We start from the raw sequence: 19,645 nt of genomic DNA, 5'->3' as shown, positions 1-19,645 counted from the left end.
GTGTTAATAAGGGCTTCCATACTTAAATGAATTTCAGTTCTAATACAGAATCAAACACTTGGAAATTACAAAATTAACTCCTGTAAAATTAATCTCCAGAAAGAACACCAATTTATGAGTAAAGACAGCAGAATTTTTACTTTTTTTGCAGTCTTTAGCAAAACCACCTTAGAAAAACAGAGATTTACTGTGGGGAGACAAACAGTAAGAATATTTTCTATCTTCAAAGGTAGAGATAGGTAGGTAGGAAAGTGGAGAGAGATACTTGTCTGGCACCAGACTGTGTATTGGCATTTTCAAAGTTTAATCACTTGCTTTTTTTTGTATCATCAACTATTTGAATATATAAAGTATAGGGCAAGACTGGTGGGAGAAAAACAAGTCATGAATCCAGCCCATTTGGGGTTTCTGAGTAGCAGAAATGTTAAAGTATAAATATCAAAAACTCCAGAGATGAACCAACTAGAAGGATATGAAATAGGAGATAGAAAAACAGTAAACTTTTACATGTGTATAATAAACTCATGTGCAATCAACTAAATATTTGTGAAAACTGGTCTGAATGAAAAAATATAGTACCAATAGAACTTACAATGTAGTTCACAAATAAGTATAGTAACTATTTAGTAAAGAGAAATAAAAATGCTTTGTAGCCTCTCACAAATACGTACTAAGAGACACAGATGTTGTACTTGATAGCAGTTGGGCTTTAGAGCTGAAGTGTTGCTTGGAATTGGGGCCAGACTGGGTCCCATGGCAAACCAAAGTCACATATAAGCTACAGTAATGGGTGAGGCAGTAACTGAAAGAAAGTCAAGAAGATAGCAAAGCAATTATAAATGAGATACATGCATGTGGAGAGAGAGAAAAAGAGAAAGGGAGAGCAAGAGACAGACCCTGCAAGTACCACCTCATCCCAGCTTCTGTCCCCTTGAGGATGGCTGCATTTCCTGCACTGGATTCTGGGAGATCCCTCTGTATCCCTGCAAGGGTTGTGTAGGTTTTGGCTCCTTGCAAGTGTTTCATATGAACATTTGTTGAGCATTTAGTCCGTGCCAGGCACTGTTCTATGTTCTTTCATGTCCTGACTTGTTTAATACCCTCAACTCCCTATGAGGGAAGGACTATTGTTATTTTCATTTTGCTGATGCTAATGATGGGAACTCAGGCAAAGAGAAGGTAACCAATTCGCTCAAGATACACAGTTTATAATTGTGGACCTTGCCAACAATAATTTTCCTGCACAAGTTGTTTCTGTTCTTTTGAATAAACATGAATGCCTACATGTACCAGCCAAGCACTGTGCTAAATACTGGGGATGAAAAGAGAAATTATTCAAATGAGAGCATGTTCTTATCCTCAAGGAGTTCTCAGTCCAGTAGAGGTGAAGCACAGAGAAGCCAAGTGAAGACAGGAAGGGAAGGAGGCAAGGGGACGGAAGGGCAAAAAGTATCAGGGCTAGGATAAGAGAAGTAGATTAGAAGCAGAGATCAGAACTATGAGCAACAGGGACTAATGGCAGAAAATAGTCAGAAATAGAAAATAAACAGCTCTGAGGTCTGAGGAGGAGTACAAACCATTACTTACAGCTTAGGAGACTAGGGGACAGTTCAGAAGTGGATGTTTAATATGGGTGCCGTATAGCCTCTGACACCACAGTGGTTCTGAAGGGCTTAAGTCAACAAGAACTAGAGGGTCATGATGTGTGGCAGGAGGTCCAGATGGTTTTTTGAAGAATCCAAGAAAGTGCTCACAAGAGAAATAATGCATTTAAAAATACATAAACATGTAGAAAGCATGTTTAAAATATGCTAGGCCTAAAAAGCATGAAACCACATTATAACTGTTTCTTTGAGTTCTGTCCAGCTCTATATCCCCTTCCTCTTTCTCACTGCTTCCTGAAGGGACAGATTTTCTGTAAGCAAGGTGGGGAAGGGATGCAGCAGCTTCAGGCAGGAGGGGACAGCACTGTCCTCCTGCATGTGGCTCTGCCTGCAAAGGTGGCTGCTGGAGGAGGCAGAGAAGTTCATTTTAAGTTGATCACTATGTGGGCTGGACTTCAAAATGATGGACAAGAGATTGCTGTTTCTGTTGTCGTTTTTTAATTAAAATGATTGTAGGACTTTATCGTGATCAAAGTCACCTCTGAGTTCTCACCCAAAGGCAGGAGAAGAAATTCCCGCTGGGTAGGTTTTAAAGAGACAGTGAGAGACAAAAATAAAGTTACTTTTTAATTACATTTCATGAGTCTTGCCTCATTCAACACACTGATTCCGTAAGAAAAGCTTCCTAATTAAAAGCCATCTCTTCCCTTCCACCAACTTTGTTGGGTTATTAAAATTTTACATGATCACAGTTAGGAGAAGAATACAGTAACACGGTTCCTACCTGGATCCTTTCTCTTTAGTAGCACTTTTGCTAAGAGCAGTATTTCGTCCAGAGGTTGGTTCTGATTTCTCTCCGGTGGGAGATCCAAACCCAGCACTAAAATGATAACGATTTTTCCTTGTCATTTGAAAAAAACCAAACCAATTTCAATCACACGGAAAATAACAATATATTACATTTGCAAACCATTTTGTAATTTATAAGGCATTTTCACTTCCATTATATCTTTGACTTTATGTTATGAAACAGGGCACCAGGCATTATTCCATCTACAGATGAGGAAGCTAAGGGAGCTCACAGATGCCAAGTCATGTGCTCAAGATCGCACTGCAGAGTCACAGGCAACAGAAGGTAAAACCAGGCTTGCTGGCTCCACAGCCATTTAAAAAAGCAATTAAGAAATTATGCTACTGTAAGAATATTAAGAATTAAATTGCCAAAAACTAAAACCTGATTGTTTTTTTTACTCCAAAGTTTAGGAAAGAATTATTTGAGTACAGATGAAATATCATTTTCTTACTTGGCTTTTTCTTTACTTGCTGTTTTTAAGGAAGATGAAGAAGAAATACTTCGTCTATAACCAGCGTCTGATTTATCTTCCGTAGATGGAGGTGGAGAACTAAAATTTTATGTATTTGAAATTATGAACAAATTAAAATTATTTGTCAATATTGGCAAATAAAACAGATTTTCTTCCTGAGAATTGTATTTGGGGCTGACTTTTAACAGTGACATATTATTTTAAAAGCACAAAGGAGAAGTTAAGATAAAAGAAGTATTATAAAACTTCTCATGGGCTAGGACAGGAAATATTTTTATCAAGTATGTCACATACAATGCATTATACAGATATATATAAGGTATGCCTGACCATTTTAAAGAAAAATATTGAAGCATTAAGTTTTAGCTCTGCTATTTACTTATTTTATGAAAAAAATATTGGGCAGCAGTTGTACTCTGGCATACTGTTTTGGAAACTTGTAAACAGAATGCATCTCGGTTTGTTTCTATCTACTTATACTTTCTTTAATTACTTCTTATCACCAGAAGGGTAAGAAGCACTGATGGCAGAACTACACATGGGACTGGCCAGTATCAGGAGGTCGAAGGAAAAGCCGTGATGGTGGTCACTCCATGCTCTTTAGTGGGTCAGGCTGTTTATGAGTCAATGTTTATTTTCATGGTGGCTCTAAATACATGGGAGAAAGTTACCATACTGGGAATCTTTACATATTCATGATGAAGAGAGACAAAAAAGTTTGTGCTTCCCTGTATCCCTTCCCCCTGCAAGAGACTCACACATCAGAAGATTTACTGTTAACCAAGAGTACAGCACGTAGATCACTTGGTTCTTGTAAGCAGAGATCCTTCAAAGGCAAAAGTCTGGTGCCAGGATTTATCTGTAGATAATTTAAGGACCAAAAAATAATATCTACATGGGTTATATTTTTTAAAATCTCTAACTTCACACACACACACACACACACACACACACACACACACACACACACACACACAGGAGAAACAGGAACCTCAAGTTTGTGGACTTCTTACCTTTGGGCAGGATCTATCCCTCCAGTTCCCCACAATCTCTATTGCTGTATATTCAGCTTTTTCACACCATAATAATCAGTTTGGCCACTAAAAGTGCTTGAGTTTGCAAATCCACATATATACATAAGGTAGAAGTTATTGTCTATAGAAGTAACTTAGGTAAACCGATCACTAAAAATGTGAAGATACCTACAAATAGGCCAGACAGAGCCCTACACCAGGAGGGTTAGACCACATCACCTTCTGGGTTGGAAAAGATTTTTTCTAGTCACATTATAGTTAGATCCCTCTCCCATCCAGGATACTTTTCATGATCCTTTTAAAGTAAGACAGATCATGTCATGCTTCTGCCCAGAACCCAGCTACGGCTTCCCACTCCAATCAGAGTGAAGGGCTAAATCCTTCCCCTGGTGTCTACCGCTTACACACTCTCTCTTTACCTCTTTGACTCAGTCTTTACTCCTCTGCGCCTTGGTTCACTCAGCTCCAGCTACATGGACTTTTCTGACTCTTAAATATGCCGAGCATGCTCACCCCTTATGGCTTTGCACTAGTCACATCCTCTGCCCAGACAGCTCTTCTCCCAGCCATCCCCATGGCTAAGGCCTCCCCTTCTTCAAGTCTTTGCTCGGGCATTGAGGCCTATCTGACTATAATTTCTAAAATTACAGTCACCAAGCCCAGTACTCCCCAGCACTGTGGAGCCCCTTATCCTGCCTCTTCTGTACTCCCTGACCCCCCACAGCACTTATCATTTCGATCATGTGACATGATTTATTTAATTGTGATATTTTTGCTTATTGTCTGTTTCCTCTCACAGGTACCGCAGGAGTAGTGATCTTTGTCTCTTGTTTACTGACCTATACAAAGCCTACACTACTAGAAACTTAACATTTACTGGATGAATGTATAGGATATTCTCCTTTATAAAGGATTTGTCTCATTAAATTTTCTTAAAACTCATGAACAAATACACTTAGTCACAATTTTTCATCTGATTCATGGCAACATTTTTCTGATACGTCATCAATTGTTCTGTTCTTCTCCTCATTTTTCTTAAGGCTTTATACCAATAATGTGCAAGTTGTTTTTCAATTTAAATGACTCGTGGTTGAATGAGAAGGGCTTTCTCGAAGCAGCGATTTCTCAGTGGTGTGTGTGCTGTGGAGGGTGGTGGCGGTGTCCGAGGAAGCAGAAGGAAGAAGCAGAGTAAAGTTGACGCTAGCTGTTTTCATTTTCCAAAATGTCCCTAATTCTGGTACCATGATAGTGTTCCGACAGGGATGGCTCAGCTCTGCGATTCTTTTACGGCCCTGTCTCCTCTGCTTCTGTGAAGCAAAGTGGTCAAGAGGGCTTATACTGCCAGCCCTGCTCCTCCAGTTCCTTGGGTCCTGCACTTGCCAACAAAAAGCGCCCCTGGCTTTACACGTCCAAGCGTGTCACCCAGCAGGTGTGTCTCTTTGACAGTGCTTCCTGGGCACTGTCGCCATAGCTCCCCTGTACTTCTCTGTGATTCTATTTGTTGCTTTTCATCCTTCCTCCAGCTCAGCTTCTGCCTGATCTCAGGGACTTTCAGTAACTCAAAGCTTTTTTGAAGTGTGTGGATCATACCTATTTCCTAGTTTTGCTTAAAATGGGACTTGTGGAATCTTAAAATTTTCCCCGTTGTCCTTATTGCTTTTGGTTTCCAGAAGAAAGGAAGAAAATGCTGATTTAAACAACAATGTCAAAAAGCCCTTAAGATTCTAATTTTTAGCTTCCCATTTCTCTCAACATTAACACTGAATGACACTATGCAGTATATTGTTTTTAAAATCATAATCAGAAATGGAGGTAAGTAAAATATATTCTTCTACATTGCATTTTTAAATCCAGTATTAGAATTTGGTTACTTTCAATGAGGTTATAATTAATAAAGTGAAAGATGTTTACGTCTACCCTTATCATTAACATTGAGCCCTAGATGTAACAGAACCTCCAAAATGAAAATGTCCCTTCTTTTATATCTTCTGTGAAACTTGAGACTAGCATTAGTGAGCTGATTTAAGTACAAGTAATCTGGTTTCTAGTTAAAACTGTACACAAGCCCAAAATCTTACAGCCAGACAAGTTAAGGATGAAGTTCTGATTCTCAAGTTATTGTCTATAAAAATATATATATTAGGTGGCTATAAATAAATTTGCAATGTGATGGCATCATGACTATAGAAGAAATCACTATCATACATACTAATATACAAATTTGTGTCTCCACTTACCCGGCCATAATCATAGAATTCATCACTAATTATGTTACTGGATGACAAATAGCCAGTCCGGCTATATTTCAGAGACAAGTGGTTGTTGAGCAGTTTGTTATAAGCTGCCTCACTGAATTTATTTTTTCGACTTACTGATAGATTAATTTCTTCAAGGATATCTAAAGCCCTGTCAATAAAAGCAAAAACCATTATTTGCTTTATACAACCAATCCAATTTTAAGTTCCCACTTACATACCTGGCTAAGAGCCTGAATGAAGAATTGATATGGAAAAGTTAAAGCCATCTAACCCTTTTAGGTGAAGTAATACTGACAGAATTCTGAAGACAGATCAGTCCTTCTGAAAACATATGTGCCAGTTAATAATTCATATCCAAACAGTTGAAAAAAACACTTTCAGAAAAAAGTTCATTAACAGAAAAAGTAGCATTGGCCTCCAACTTTTTCAGCTAACCAGGTGATACAAAGAATAAAAATAGTTAGAAATAGCTTAAATTAAAACCTGTCCTTAACTTAATCACATCGGCAAAACCCCTTCCAGGGACAAGGACATTTTTGGAGGACCTTTATTCTGTTATTACAGGCCCAAATGAACCTGCTGTGTTCATTTGAAAACCTGTCTGCAGAAACCAAAAACCCTATTTGCTGAATATGCTAAAGGCAACTAACTCACCTGCTGCTAGTAAGCAGAATAGACTTGGTGAGGTTGGTTTGGGGAAGGAGAGAAATGCAGATGGTAGTCATGCTTCGCCCATTTCACTTTAGCTTTGCAAGTTGAGAGACAAATAGGATTGTGTTTAGCAATAGCAGAGGAAAGACAAAGAGAAGCATTTATCAAGATGAATAAGTAGAAAAGGAAATGGGGAAGATAATTTTGTTGACAGTGGTGAGGGAGATCTCTAGGTAGGAGGGGTGGGGAATGACGTCCCTTCCCCTGGGCAGTCCCCTCAGAGGTCAGACCCCTCCGTGGTGTGCGCAGGTCCTGGGGGCTCCGCAGCCTGAGAGTGGAGTGTAGACTCTGTTTGACCTTCCCTGGGCCTGAGGAGTGTGCTTCTGAATCTTGCATCTGAGCCAGAAACGTAACACAGCCCCTACTCACCCGAGCCGGCACAATTCCACAGCCGTGGGCTCGTCAGTGGCGCACACCATGACTGCCCAGCTGGCGTGCCTTCTCACTTCAACGTTCTTTGAGCGCAGGAGCTCTACAAGGGGCTCCAGTCCCCCTGAATTTCTTAACTGAAAATAGAAACCAAAAATTTACACATTAAGAGTACATAATATAAACATTTACACTTTTTAAAAAGTCTCATAATTTGATTGTTAAAAGGCTTTTTGTAAAAACATTTTAGGATGTCTCTACATCTAGATTCATTAAATTCAGAGGGAAAAAAATCTATCTTAAAACCTTACAGAAAGAAGCCCAGGTCTCTGTTCAAAGTCATGAAGAGGTCACGATTTGACACAGGCAGGAGCTGGGAAGAGACTCTCACTCCCTGCAAGGGGGATGCCCCATGTTCTCAACACTGCAGGTTCACTTGGGCCCGTGGGAGCCAGAAGAATGGTCTCCCAAAGATGTCCTTGCCTCTGGAAGGGATTGTGCTGATGTAATTAAACTAAGGGTTCTGAGATGGGGGAGATGGTCTCAGATTATCAGGCGGGCCCAATGTACTCAAAAGCATCCTTGTAAACTGGAGATTAAATGCCAGGAGCAGAGAAAGGAGGCGTGGAGAAGCAGAGGTGGGGGTGACACACTTTGAAGAGGGAGGAAAGGGCCACAGGCAAGGGATGCCGCAGATGGTGAAAGCTAGACAGGGCCAGGAAATAGATTCCCCCCTGAAGTCTCCAGAGGAACACAGTGCTGCCAACACCTTGATTTTTCACCCCTAGGACCTATTTTTCAGACTTCTGACCTCCCACGCTGTAAGATGACAGATTTGTATTGTTTTAAGCCACTAAATTGTGGTAATTTGTTACAGCAGCAATGGGAAACCAATGCATTCCCCAAGGCTCAGCAGGAGGGTGCAGGCAAGTGGCACCCGCGTCACTGGATAGTGCCGCTAAGTCAGCAGTGTGGTCAAAGTAATACTGAAGCAATTGCCTAGAGACACACCCATTTTGTCATCACTGAAACATGTCTTCTCTTTGTGTCTCCAAGGAGTGAAAAAGAGATGAAAAAGAAGAAGCAGAGAATTGGACTGAACTACATTAATTATATTATTAAAAGAAATTACTCATGTATAAAATTACTCCAATCAGAGAAAAAACAGGATTTGACAGAGCTCTTGTCTCACTGTCTGAAATGCAATGCTGTATTTGCTGAGCCTGGAGAACAAAAAAGAATATTCTATCAGTTTCTGTGTGTAGTATCTGAAGATGAGAGTTCTTATGGGATATGATCCACTTTCAGGCATTTTCTTTTCAAACTCAGAGACCCTAGTAGGGATTATACTTTAGCACATGTAAATTGGACAGCTTGAAAAAGTTTACTTGAAGCATGTTATGTTTAGCAAGTCAAATTTCTGAACATCTTTATTTCTGAGTGTAATATAAGAGAGTGATCTAACTCCATGTGTTCTTTCAGCAAAAATCTAAGTTATTTCTTAATTCCTTCATTCATTTAACAACTGTTTATTAAGCATACACCATGTGCCAGGAGTATATTAATGACATGGACACAGGGAAAAACTTCAATTCCCTTCCCTAAAGCCTCAAGGAGCCCACAGTCTTTCCTCCAAGAACCGTATGATGCAAAGCACAGGGCAAGAGAGACATGTACAGGGTGTAATAGGACCATAGGGAAGGATGCACCCAAGTTTGAGGACCCAAGAAAGGCCTTGTGGAGGACAGGATGGCTGAGCTGGGTTCTGAAGGAGGAACAGTATTTTATCAGGCAGACAAAAGGGAGACTAGTTTTCCAAGCAGAGAAATCAGGGAAGTGTAAGTGACAGAACAAGAGAAAACTGACAGAAGTGCAGAGAGTATGGTCTTTCAGGAGTGCAGCGTCACACTGGGAAGAAACTCTAGGCTTAGGGAGGCGAGTGTGGATCACGAAGAGCCCCGGCATATCATACTAAGCAGCCTAACTTTTACTGTGAGGCAATGGTGCACTGCTGGGGACTTGCAATAACATGATGAGGACCATATATTTGAAAGGTCAATCTGGAGACAGGGTGGGGAGTAGGAGGTGACACGGGCTGGGAGAGCAGTAAAGAGTCAGCTGCCATATTCTGGGAAATAAACCGACTACTCTGCAAGCTGCAAGGGTGTTTGAACAAGACACTGTTATTTGTCACTGTGTTGCTGATGCCTAGAACAGTGCCTGGTACTTGGTAAAGAAATATTTAGTGACTATCGTTCTGGCTTAATGGATGAATACCAATGAATTCAGTCAAGGGGAACAAAGAATGGGGAGAGACTAGACACCTCACCTCAAAGACAAAAAAGATTTGTTAGTTGTATGAGCAGATAGTGTAAGTGTAGAACATGGGCTCTGAACTCAGAAAGATGCATTCTCAAATTTCTGATCTACCAACTTACCAACTCCACTTTGAGCACATTATTTCTTAAGTTTCATTTTCCTCATCTATAAAATGGGGATTACAAACATATCTATTTCACGTGGCACTAATTGCATGTTAACGAGCTTAGCACAGCAACTGGTGCATAGTAAGTGCTGAATAAATGTTGGCTACTGTTATTTATATTGAGGAGAGAGGAGCAAATTCCCAGGCTGTTTGAATGAGTGACAAGTATACATGAGAAAAGTGAGAGAAGAAGGGATATTTGAAGGTTTATACAAAATCGTTTGTAATAGGACCAATCACACTGTTATATGATGGTTTTGTACAAAATGCAACTCTTTGTTTTAAAACTTTGAAATATAAAAGAAACACAAGAGTATGTGCAACCCATATGTATAACTTAAGGCATCACAGTAGAAGCCCTCTCGATCACATTCACCCCCTTTCATCACCAAGAGGCAACCATTTCCTTGAATTTGTGGTTAATCCTTCTCTTGATTTTCTTGATACTTCTAACTTGTGTATACATACATATGTCTAAACAGCATATTGCTTAGCTTTGCCTATTTTTGAATGTTTGTATGTATTCTCCTGCAACTTGGTTTTGCTTAGTATTATGCTTGTTGAGATTCATCTCTATTGATGTCTGTAGCTCTGTTTGTCCATTTTCACTGAATATACCAGAAACTTATTTACCCATTTATGAATATACCAGAAACTTATTTACCCATTCTCTTAACAGTTGGACAATCGGTTTGTTTCCAGTTGAGTAGATATTATAAACAATGCTTCCTGGTGTGCAGAGGTAAAAGAGTGTCTTCGGAACATACTTAGAATTACCAGATTATGAGGTATGCGCATCTTCTTTGCTCGATAATGCCAAATTGTATTCCAAAGTTTGCACCAATTTTTAAGGACTTAAATGATGGTAGTTTCAAACACTTGAAAATGTTTCAAATTAATCCACCAATAGGGGGGATTCTCAGAGAGATGAGAGAAGAGACGTGACTAAAACGCCCACCTTTCTGCGGGCCTCAGCATCACACATGATGGCAGCCACAGTGAGAGCAGCTTTGCTCTGCACGACCGTGTTGGCAGAATGCAGTGGGTTGATGAGGGCGTGTATGATGTCGTGACTCTGTATGTTCCCGCGCAGAGGCTCCTGCATCGCCATGTTCATTAGTACTGTAGCAGCATTCACAATGGCTCCATCTCGTTTACTGTACAATGTGTTTATTAATGGATCAATACCATCAGCTTCAGCAGTGGCACTGGGTAAATGAAGAAGAGATGAATGTCACTCATCTGAGTTCAAGAAATTTTCTTTGGAGCATACAACTGAGCTTATAAAACAAATGAGCACATAAGCACTATTTTAGATATAAATTAATTTACAATGTAATGAAACCAACAATGAGGCTCTGGTGATTTAAATGGAATCTGGGAAAATGCCAGGTAACAATGAATTAAAATAATCCTTTTCCACTTCTACAGCTTTTGGTTATAGAAAAATGTATGACTGTTTCTTAAATACCCCACTACAGCTGTTCACTTTTTAATGCAGTGATATTATAAGACCAGGACATTCTATACAAAGAAAGTTTATTAAAATATTCCCAACCAGTAGGAAACAGAACCTGAACCAGGACAAATGCATGAGCATGGGAACTCCTGATGGAAGCTGTAGCTCTTCAGCTCACCTTCTTTTTAAAAAGGGGCTGTTAATTTCAGGCAGAGGTTAACACATTTGAAGCCAGCAAATCATTTTGGATGTGAATGTTGCCTTTACAAATTAAACATCAAAGATCAAAGCCATGATATGGACATAAATAGATAATTTTAGAAATGTCAGCATATTCAGTTGTTAAATTTCCTATTTCTAGTATACAAAAACTAGTTATCTATTAACACATTAACATTTTCTCACAATTAAAAAGCCTAAATCTCCTAAGAACACCATAATTTCTGTAAGTCCTTTTTTGGTAATCACCCAAAAAGCTCATAAAATAATAAAAATAAAAATGAAATCATTTTAACAAATGGAAGACAATTTACATTCTTTAATGTTTGGAAGTGCTTCCAGAAAGAGACATTCCAAGCAAGAAGACATATAGAGTATTGTGGTTTTAAAGAAAGATCTAAAATCATGCATTACAAATTCATTTAAATTCTCATGGGAATAGAGTTACTCAAGACAATAAAACATACTTGAGACCCCAATAATATGAACATCTCTTTTAAGTTTATATTTGACACATTTTTTAAATTTAGGATCATATTAATAACGAACATTGAAAAAAACAAGTGAGGTAATACGATTTACCCATAACCCTGTATTCTGATGAATTGAATTGAATTTGGTAGTCACTTAAACTTGCTGATTGTGAAGGAGAAGTGACAACTTCAAGATTGGAAGTTACCACAATCATCCATCAGAGAGAAGAATACAAATAAAACCTCAGTAGAGAGACTGGTAGCTCTCTGTGGAAGGAAGCTGTGACTATCACACAGCCAGCTCTGAAGCACACCGAACAGCAGCGATCACGTGGGAATGAAATGACTACGGGGGCAGCTTTGGAGAATGAAGGACTCAACTGGTGTTAACCCTATAGGCATCCCCCACCTCTGGCTTAAATAAATCGGTCTAGAAAACACACCATTGCTGATAACAAGGCAAAATCATTATGTTATTCTGTTTTTGCCCACATCCCAATCCTTGGTGTACATTTAACACTTCTGGTTCTATCTCCCATTCTTTCTCTGAGAAGGCATTCCTTCTCACTAAACTTTGGTTAGATGATACCATCAAAATTTATTTATACACAAATATTGGCAGGAAGGCCCAGCATCTCACTATGACAATCTGACTATAGCTTCTGATTTCCTTTCCTAGGAGATAAAATAAACACTCTCAAGATAATTTCACTCTCTTATGATTAAGTGACATGGTGGTCATTTGATTTTATGAATTAGGGAAAATTTGGAGGCTCTAATAGTTTATTAGAAACATCTCATTTGTTGAGAAGTTGAGATATTAACAATTTTTTTTTAACTGCCAGCAAGAAATTTAAATAATGCATAACTTCTAATTAATTAATATATACTTAAACCTTTTCAAAGAAGTTTTTTGACTTATTTTTCAGACATTTAATCTAATTAGCTCCTTAAATCAAATACTTTGTGTTTTTTTAATCATTATAAATATACCTTGACTAAAACTGCACAATTCCTTTGCCACTTAGTAGTTTTTCCCTTTGACAAGGTTCACTTTTTAATACATCTTGGAGAGTAAAGAAAAGGATACAATGGAGTATTTAAATGGCATCCATCAAAGAAACCAGAAATATTATAAGTAACTGTATACCAGCAAATTCTCAAAGGCTTTGTCTTTTGTCTGTCTCAGGGGGTTGGGGAAAATTTAAGTGAATATGTAGGACCATACTCCGTTGTTTTAGTTTCTCCCATTTATAAAAAAAACTTGGGTCATGGAAATACAGGAATTTCTAGCAGATGTGTCTCTGTTCACAGCCTTTCTGCTTGGGTTTTCCTGTGCAAAGGCATATTTTGCCTTTGTTCATTTATATCTTTACCTGGCACTCTTTTCTTTTATCTTTATGGAGGCGGTAATGAGAAGAACATAAAAACCTAGCTGTTTAAAAAACCTAAAAAAATTTGAGTACACAGTAGAATATAGCTTTTACTAAATTGAACATAACTGACAGCAAGCACTGAAAGACAAATCATATATGCACAGCTGGGAGAACAACTTGCATTATGTGTATGTATCTGCCCATAATTTGCTATGTGCAGCTCTAAGTATAAAAAGCATAAATGAGATTTAATTATTATGGTGGAAAAAAACCCAGCTATTATTCTTACCTTAAAAAATCTAATTTCATTTACAGAAATAGAGTGCAGAAAAAAATTCTTTTTTAAAAAAAGAATTGCATTAATTCTGTTTCATATCCAAGACATTCTGTTTTATTTTCCCCTGTGTCTAATATATACACAAGCCAAAGCCTGTCATATTTTAAAAACACATTTCAGTTTCCTAGATAGTATAGCATTATCCAAATGAATGAGACAGAAGTCAAACTGCTTTGTTACAAAATCCAGAATTTTAGGGCCATATGTCATCACAATAATCTGAAAATATTTTGATATTTACTGTCATTAGCCTCTATCCAGTTGGAATTTAATCAAGTAAGAGTTTAAAATGTGAATTTAAAAAAAGACTAAGAACTAAATATGGGAATGTATAAAAATATGTTTATGTCATTTGGTATATGTAAATAGAAGTGTGATTTGACATGTCACGTGTATCCAATTTGTTACCAAGTCCTATTTTCCTCTTCCATGCCTCCCAGATCTCTCTCTTTTTTCCATTGCCATTTCTCCCAGTGAATCTAACCCAATTGATACACTCTCCTAACAGTGCTCTCTTCTCCTCTGATCCTTATTCCATCTTACAGCTAAAGTGATCTCTTAAAATAATAAGTGTGATCATATTTCTTCCCTACATAAAACATCGGTGGTTTTGCATTGCTCGGGATGAAGCCCCAGATTTCTCCCATGGCCTCCAAGGCCCTGCAAGGGTCAACCCTGCCTGCCTCCCCAGCCCACGTGCCCCACTGCCTCTCCCTACTGCTCTGTGCTCTTTGCCTCTCCCGCAAGCAGCACTACGCCAGGCTCTGGCTTCCTAGAGGTATTCCCGTGTGCTATTTCCACTTCCCCAGGTTCCCTTCCCCCTGGATAATTCCCATTCACCTTTCAATGTTTGGCACAAGTGTCTCTTCCTCAAGAAAGCATTTTCTTGACTCCAAAGCTATTTCACCATTTGTTCCATCGGGTTCCACATATCACCCTATGTGTGGGCTCCGTTAAACAGATTTCTGCCCAAGGTCACCCTTGATTCGTGTAACCAGCCTTTGCAGATGGATTAAGTGGGGACCTCCATAGTGCAGCAGGGATGAATTCTAAGAGGTTCCATCCCCCAAGAGACCATGGGATCTCTTTTTTAAATGAGCTTCGAGAATTTGTTTGCTAAAGATATATACAGTTCTTTTTGTTTTAAAAAAGTTTATATTTTGGCACAAATGTTCACAACCAGAGAATAGTAACAATCTTGAAATACCATTTTATAGTGTTTGTTATGGAAAGGAACTCAGCACAGAGTTTCTCATTTAAATCCCCAAGTCCTAAAGTGAAAAAGCACATACAGCATGGGCACTAAGCACACTGATAAGGAAAAACTCAATTACCGTATACAACTAATTTCTATTTATGGCTCACTGAAAATACTATGCTACTTCACATCTGTGTGTCTTTGCATTTATGATCTATTTGCCCAAAACACCCTTCCTTACTCTCCGCATACCTCTTCCTGAGAAACTCAAGCTCACCCTTCAAACTTGCTCAAGGATTCCTTCCTATACAAAGTCATTCATGGCCATCACTGCCCCTCTGTGTCAATCACTCCCTCCTGTCTGCTGTGTCCACACTTGGTACTGACTTGAGTAGATGCATGAGTCTTATTTATAGCCTCTAGTCCTGAGAAGATCAATATATTGTAGTTGTCTTGAATCAAATCAAGGAGAGTGATGGAAAAAAACATCGGCAGGTGTCAAGAAGGGGTGAGAGAAAAGTACTCAGCTGAGCTTATGTTTGCAAAAAGGAATGGGACCCAAGAAATTTGGGATCTCCATGTGAATCACTTAGAGCTGCTCTTGAAATCAGCTTATTTCCTCCCCACCCCCAATGCTTTTCTAATTATATAGTGTCTAATATTCTAATTATATATAATACATATTATACATAAGTCATTTTTATGTGGAGTTTAATAAATGAACTCTCACACTTTAGCCCACTTCTTGGGGAATCTATCTATTTCATCAATCAAAGGATGTCCATATTTTATCTTTGCTGACGTTGTTGACTCTGTTTCTTTGGGTCATGTCATCAGATGACACTACTTGGAACCTCTCAGAATTCATCCCTGCTGCACTATGGAGGTCCCCATTTAATCCATCTGCAAAGGCTGGTTACACGAATCAAGGGTGACCTTGGGCAGTACAGAAATCTGTTTAACAGAGCCCACACACAGGGTAATATGTGGAACCCGATGGAACAGATGGTAATATTGGCAATCAGAACCTTGTTTGTTAACAGTGATTACAACCATTCCCACCAGCATGACTTTTCATGTGTCTCCGTGAGGTCTGTCACACCAAGGAAGACATATTGACAGCAGACACACTGCAAGTGGTCAGGAGAGGTGTGTATGTGGCAGACTCAGGGCTGGCGTGTTCAAAGCTTGCAGGCTCCTGGTGAGGCTATACTGGTGCTCAGGGGTGGGACACTAGCCAGTATGATAAACGGGTTCCCTGCCTGTCACAGCCAGATTTGGAATGCTGGGAACAGGATTCCTCACTCTCCTTCCAGCCAGCTTCTCAACAAAGGTAATGATCCAAGAAGTTGAGTGTGTTTGTTAAATTGATCGATTTCTGAGTCCAAAACAACTACGACCAGGCTCCAGCCCCACAGCTGCAGAAGGCTGGGATATGTGCCCCCAAACTCTGGCCAAACTCCAGCATTGGCAAAAGTAGCCAAGAATTTTTTCCTTTTAAAGAAATATTGTTTAAAGACGCTTATCAGCAGTAAGGGAGTCACAATTAACTGCAGGCAAATGCTTAAAATGAAGGGTTTTTAAGTATCATATAATCATTAAAATAAAATCCATCCACAGAAACAAATGTGTGAAGCTTTGCATCCCATAGCAAAATAAGAAAAATGCAAAAGCACATTTAAAAGTATGTTAGACCAAATTGTTTCTATCATATTCATGTGTCTTAGGAGGCACAATTTTGAGACTGTCAGAGTGTGTTTTCTGCTACAGTTACCTTGACATCATGGCTTCTCAAGAAAAAGCTGCTAGTTGAAAGAGACTAGTACATGCTAACCCAGTGCCTCCACCAACGGCGTATGAGGTTTTGTTACCAATTATGAGGCAGTCGCTCAAATGTAATTCTCTAACAGGTGACAATCCTTATTGACCTATCTGTTTCATACGTCACTTCCATACGGCCCACCTTCTGTTTCAAAAGCCAGAATGCCTCCCAGTAACAACTAGGGCTGCTATCAGAAAAGAACAACTGTCTTCATCTCACATGGCTGATTTGTCTCTTGGTAAAATAGGAACAATGGTCAAGGTATTGGGATGTTTACAATAAATGGCTTCTGTGGTCACCAGCTATTTCTATATAGCCTGGAAATCAGTCTATTTCCATATCTGTATATGACAAGGGACACAGTCCCAAAGGAGTTGGAGATTCCGTGTGGATGATTTTAAATAACAAGGATGCTGAACACTCCAGAGCGACAGCATGTAAAAGCCACAGCACTCGCCAAGACTGCCTTATTCTCACCAACTCTAATGTTGCTGCCGCAGAGGGGGGCCCTCTTTGACAAGCTCTCTGTCATCCCCTGGCCCCTTTCAGAACCCCTGTGTCACGTGTGCTCCTCTCTATGACACCATGCTGTTTTATTTCATCTGTGCTGTTATCACTTCTGAAATCGCCTTCCCAAAATGACTCATGTATCATCTCTCTCCCTGTCTCCAATGTAAGTTTCATGAAAGCAGTTTCATGGAACCTTTGTCACGCTCCCTGTGGTATCCCTACAGCCTAGAACACTGCTGAGCACATAAGGAACGGCCAAGTAATGGCAAAATAATTATAAAACCTTAAATTCATAGGTAATGACTTCCTTAACCTCTTGGATAAAATGATAAAAGTGGTAAAAGGGTGATCACATCTAGTTCCTAGTGGGGATCCACCTAGTTCTAATTCCTTATGCTCCAGGCTCCCTATGATATTGGGTAATGGGTAGTCACGTAGACACACAAAATATCATAGATAAATTAGATCCACTTTTTTTCTTTTGTAAGTTATGAAAGATAAAATTTGGAGAGACTAAGACTTGCTCACAAAGGAAGTCAATCAACAGATCCAGGATTCAAACCACAGTATTCTGACGGTTAGTCTATTACCTCTTTTATACTTATCAACCTGAAGCTTTAAAAAATACAGTATTTTCTAGAAAAGAAAAAAGTCAGAATCCACTGGGTTCGCTTTATCATTCCTCAGAGAATGAAAGACAAGGCAGACCATTATGACATGTAGCCTAGTGGGAAATTCTTACTAACTGTTGGATACATTTTTTTTTCTGTTTCTTATTCTCTTTATAGAAGGAGGGGGAAGAGGAAGAAAAGGACCAGGAGGAAGGAAAGAGGCAGGAGGAGGGATAACAGGGAAAGAAACCTGGGAGAAGGTGGAAGGAGGGAGTAGGAAGGGAAAGGAGGGAATGAAAACTCACCCCTCCAAAGGTGTCTGTTGGACTTGCAGGAGCCCTGGCCATGCCAGTCTGGAGGATTCAGAGATCAGCAAGGCAAAGGGGAACATTTTGGAGGAGTTCAGAGTCAGGATGATATTGGGCAGGAGGCAGACAGAAAAGTTGCAAAGGTGGAACTAAGAGTTTCAACTCCTGCACTCTCTTCAGATGGCAGAGCCGACTGCCTCCATGGGAGTGTCCACCCACCTCTGTGACCTTGAGAAGAGATTGTGCCTCTGTTGCCCTATCTGCAGAATGGACCTGACCAGTATATCCTCAACCTCACAGCACCACTTTGAGGATTTAATGGCATTTTCCATTTTGAGTACTTAGCTTGGTGCCTGGCCCAAACATCATTATCACCACCTGCTCAGATTCAGTGAAACACAAAAGCAGAGATTTTCCTATATCCTGTCTCAATTTCTTGGATCATGGGAAAATATGGTATTTCCAAATTTGCATGTGTGTATGAAATTTTCATTTTCTGACAAATTTTCAGCTAGATGGTCACATCTCCAACACCTGCAGGGCTAGAACTGGGGCAATTTCCTCAAGAATCCTACACAAGCTTTTTCATTTAGGTGCCATCAATGAGCAATAAAGACCGTTTCCAAAGGGAAGAAAAAAAAATCACAGAAATGATTTTAAAAAGTCAAGGATGGGTAAAAATGGAATTTATGTAGGTTTTAAGTAATGCTTCAAAGTGAAAGAGAACATGAAAGAAAAATCACACTCTCTCTATATATAAAGGTATCCAAAGTGTCTGATAATTTCCTCTGAAGCTCAGTAAACTGGAAATTAAATCTGAGAGTGGTACAGCAACTTTAAAATAATCTTATGCAAACATCAGTCTTTGCTCTCCAGGGAATAAAAGCAACATTGATAATTTTCTAGCATTTCATGGGATTTCCCTAGCCTCACAAAACAGGAGCTAATACAACTCAAACTGTATTTGAAGGTTGACTGGGTATCAACTGACATAAAACGGGCATAAAGGATCAACCTGTATTATTGCAAAATCCAGTTTTTTATTCTATATATTTCCCCAAAAGCAATAAGATTTTTCCAATCTAACCTATGTCCTAACAACATTCTATCAGGCAGAAAAGGAATCTAGCCACTAAGGGGTTAGAAATGAAAACTTGGTAGAAATAAACACTCAGTAAACTTTAATAGAAATAAAGCAAGAATAGTTTTTAAGTATCCCACAAATAGTCTTCCCGTCTGTCTTTTCAATTTTAGGAGCCTTTTAAAATAGTAAATAACACTTTAAATAAGATCTTTAATGTATCATCCTTCACATAAAAGTTTGAAATATCCTTTATACAATATTTAACTTTCTAAAAGGTTATGAAACTAGTCCAAGTTATTTTGCAAGACTCTCATATTATGAGCACTTCATTTCAAATGGGGTAGCATCTTACAACAATGTAATCTAAATAAGAAATGTAAAAAAATATTTTCTATAATACAAAGTCAAGAACAAAAATCAACTTGAGTTACTACAATAACAATGAGATCATTCATGTTATTT

At 39.0% G+C, this 19,645-nt stretch overlaps 1 protein-coding gene across 5 annotated transcripts in view; it reads right to left on the bottom strand.

The window, feature by feature from the left end:
* ARMC3 (armadillo repeat containing 3) overlaps positions 1-19,645 on the bottom strand; it is a 75,942-nt gene that overhangs the window by 6,011 nt on the left and 50,286 nt on the right. For 4 of the 5 annotated variants that reach the window (XR_005023833.2, XM_036880930.2, XM_036880928.2 and 1 more), the window contains 6 exons: positions 10,745-10,994; positions 7,302-7,438; positions 6,201-6,369; positions 3,688-3,788; positions 2,909-3,007; positions 2,389-2,484 (listed from right to left, as the gene is read on the bottom strand). Coding sequence is in view for 3 of the 5 variants with exons in the window: in XM_036880930.2 (XP_036736825.2) it covers positions 2,389-2,484; positions 2,909-3,007; positions 3,688-3,788; positions 6,201-6,369; positions 7,302-7,438; positions 10,745-10,994 (852 nt within the window). In the remaining 2 variants the exon portion in view is untranslated. Of the gene's footprint in view, positions 1-1,587; positions 1,750-2,388; positions 2,485-2,908; positions 3,008-3,687; positions 3,789-6,200; positions 6,370-7,301; positions 7,439-10,744; positions 10,995-19,645 lie in introns of all 5 variants that reach the window. The other variant, XR_005023834.2, reaches the window with a different exon arrangement.

This window comes from Manis pentadactyla, chromosome 3, assembly GCF_030020395.1.
Source record: "Manis pentadactyla isolate mManPen7 chromosome 3, mManPen7.hap1, whole genome shotgun sequence".
Lineage (NCBI taxonomy): Eukaryota > Metazoa > Chordata > Mammalia > Pholidota > Manidae > Manis > Manis pentadactyla.
The sequence above is the reverse complement of the archived record's forward strand: the minus strand, read 5'-3'. Positions and strand labels throughout refer to the sequence as shown.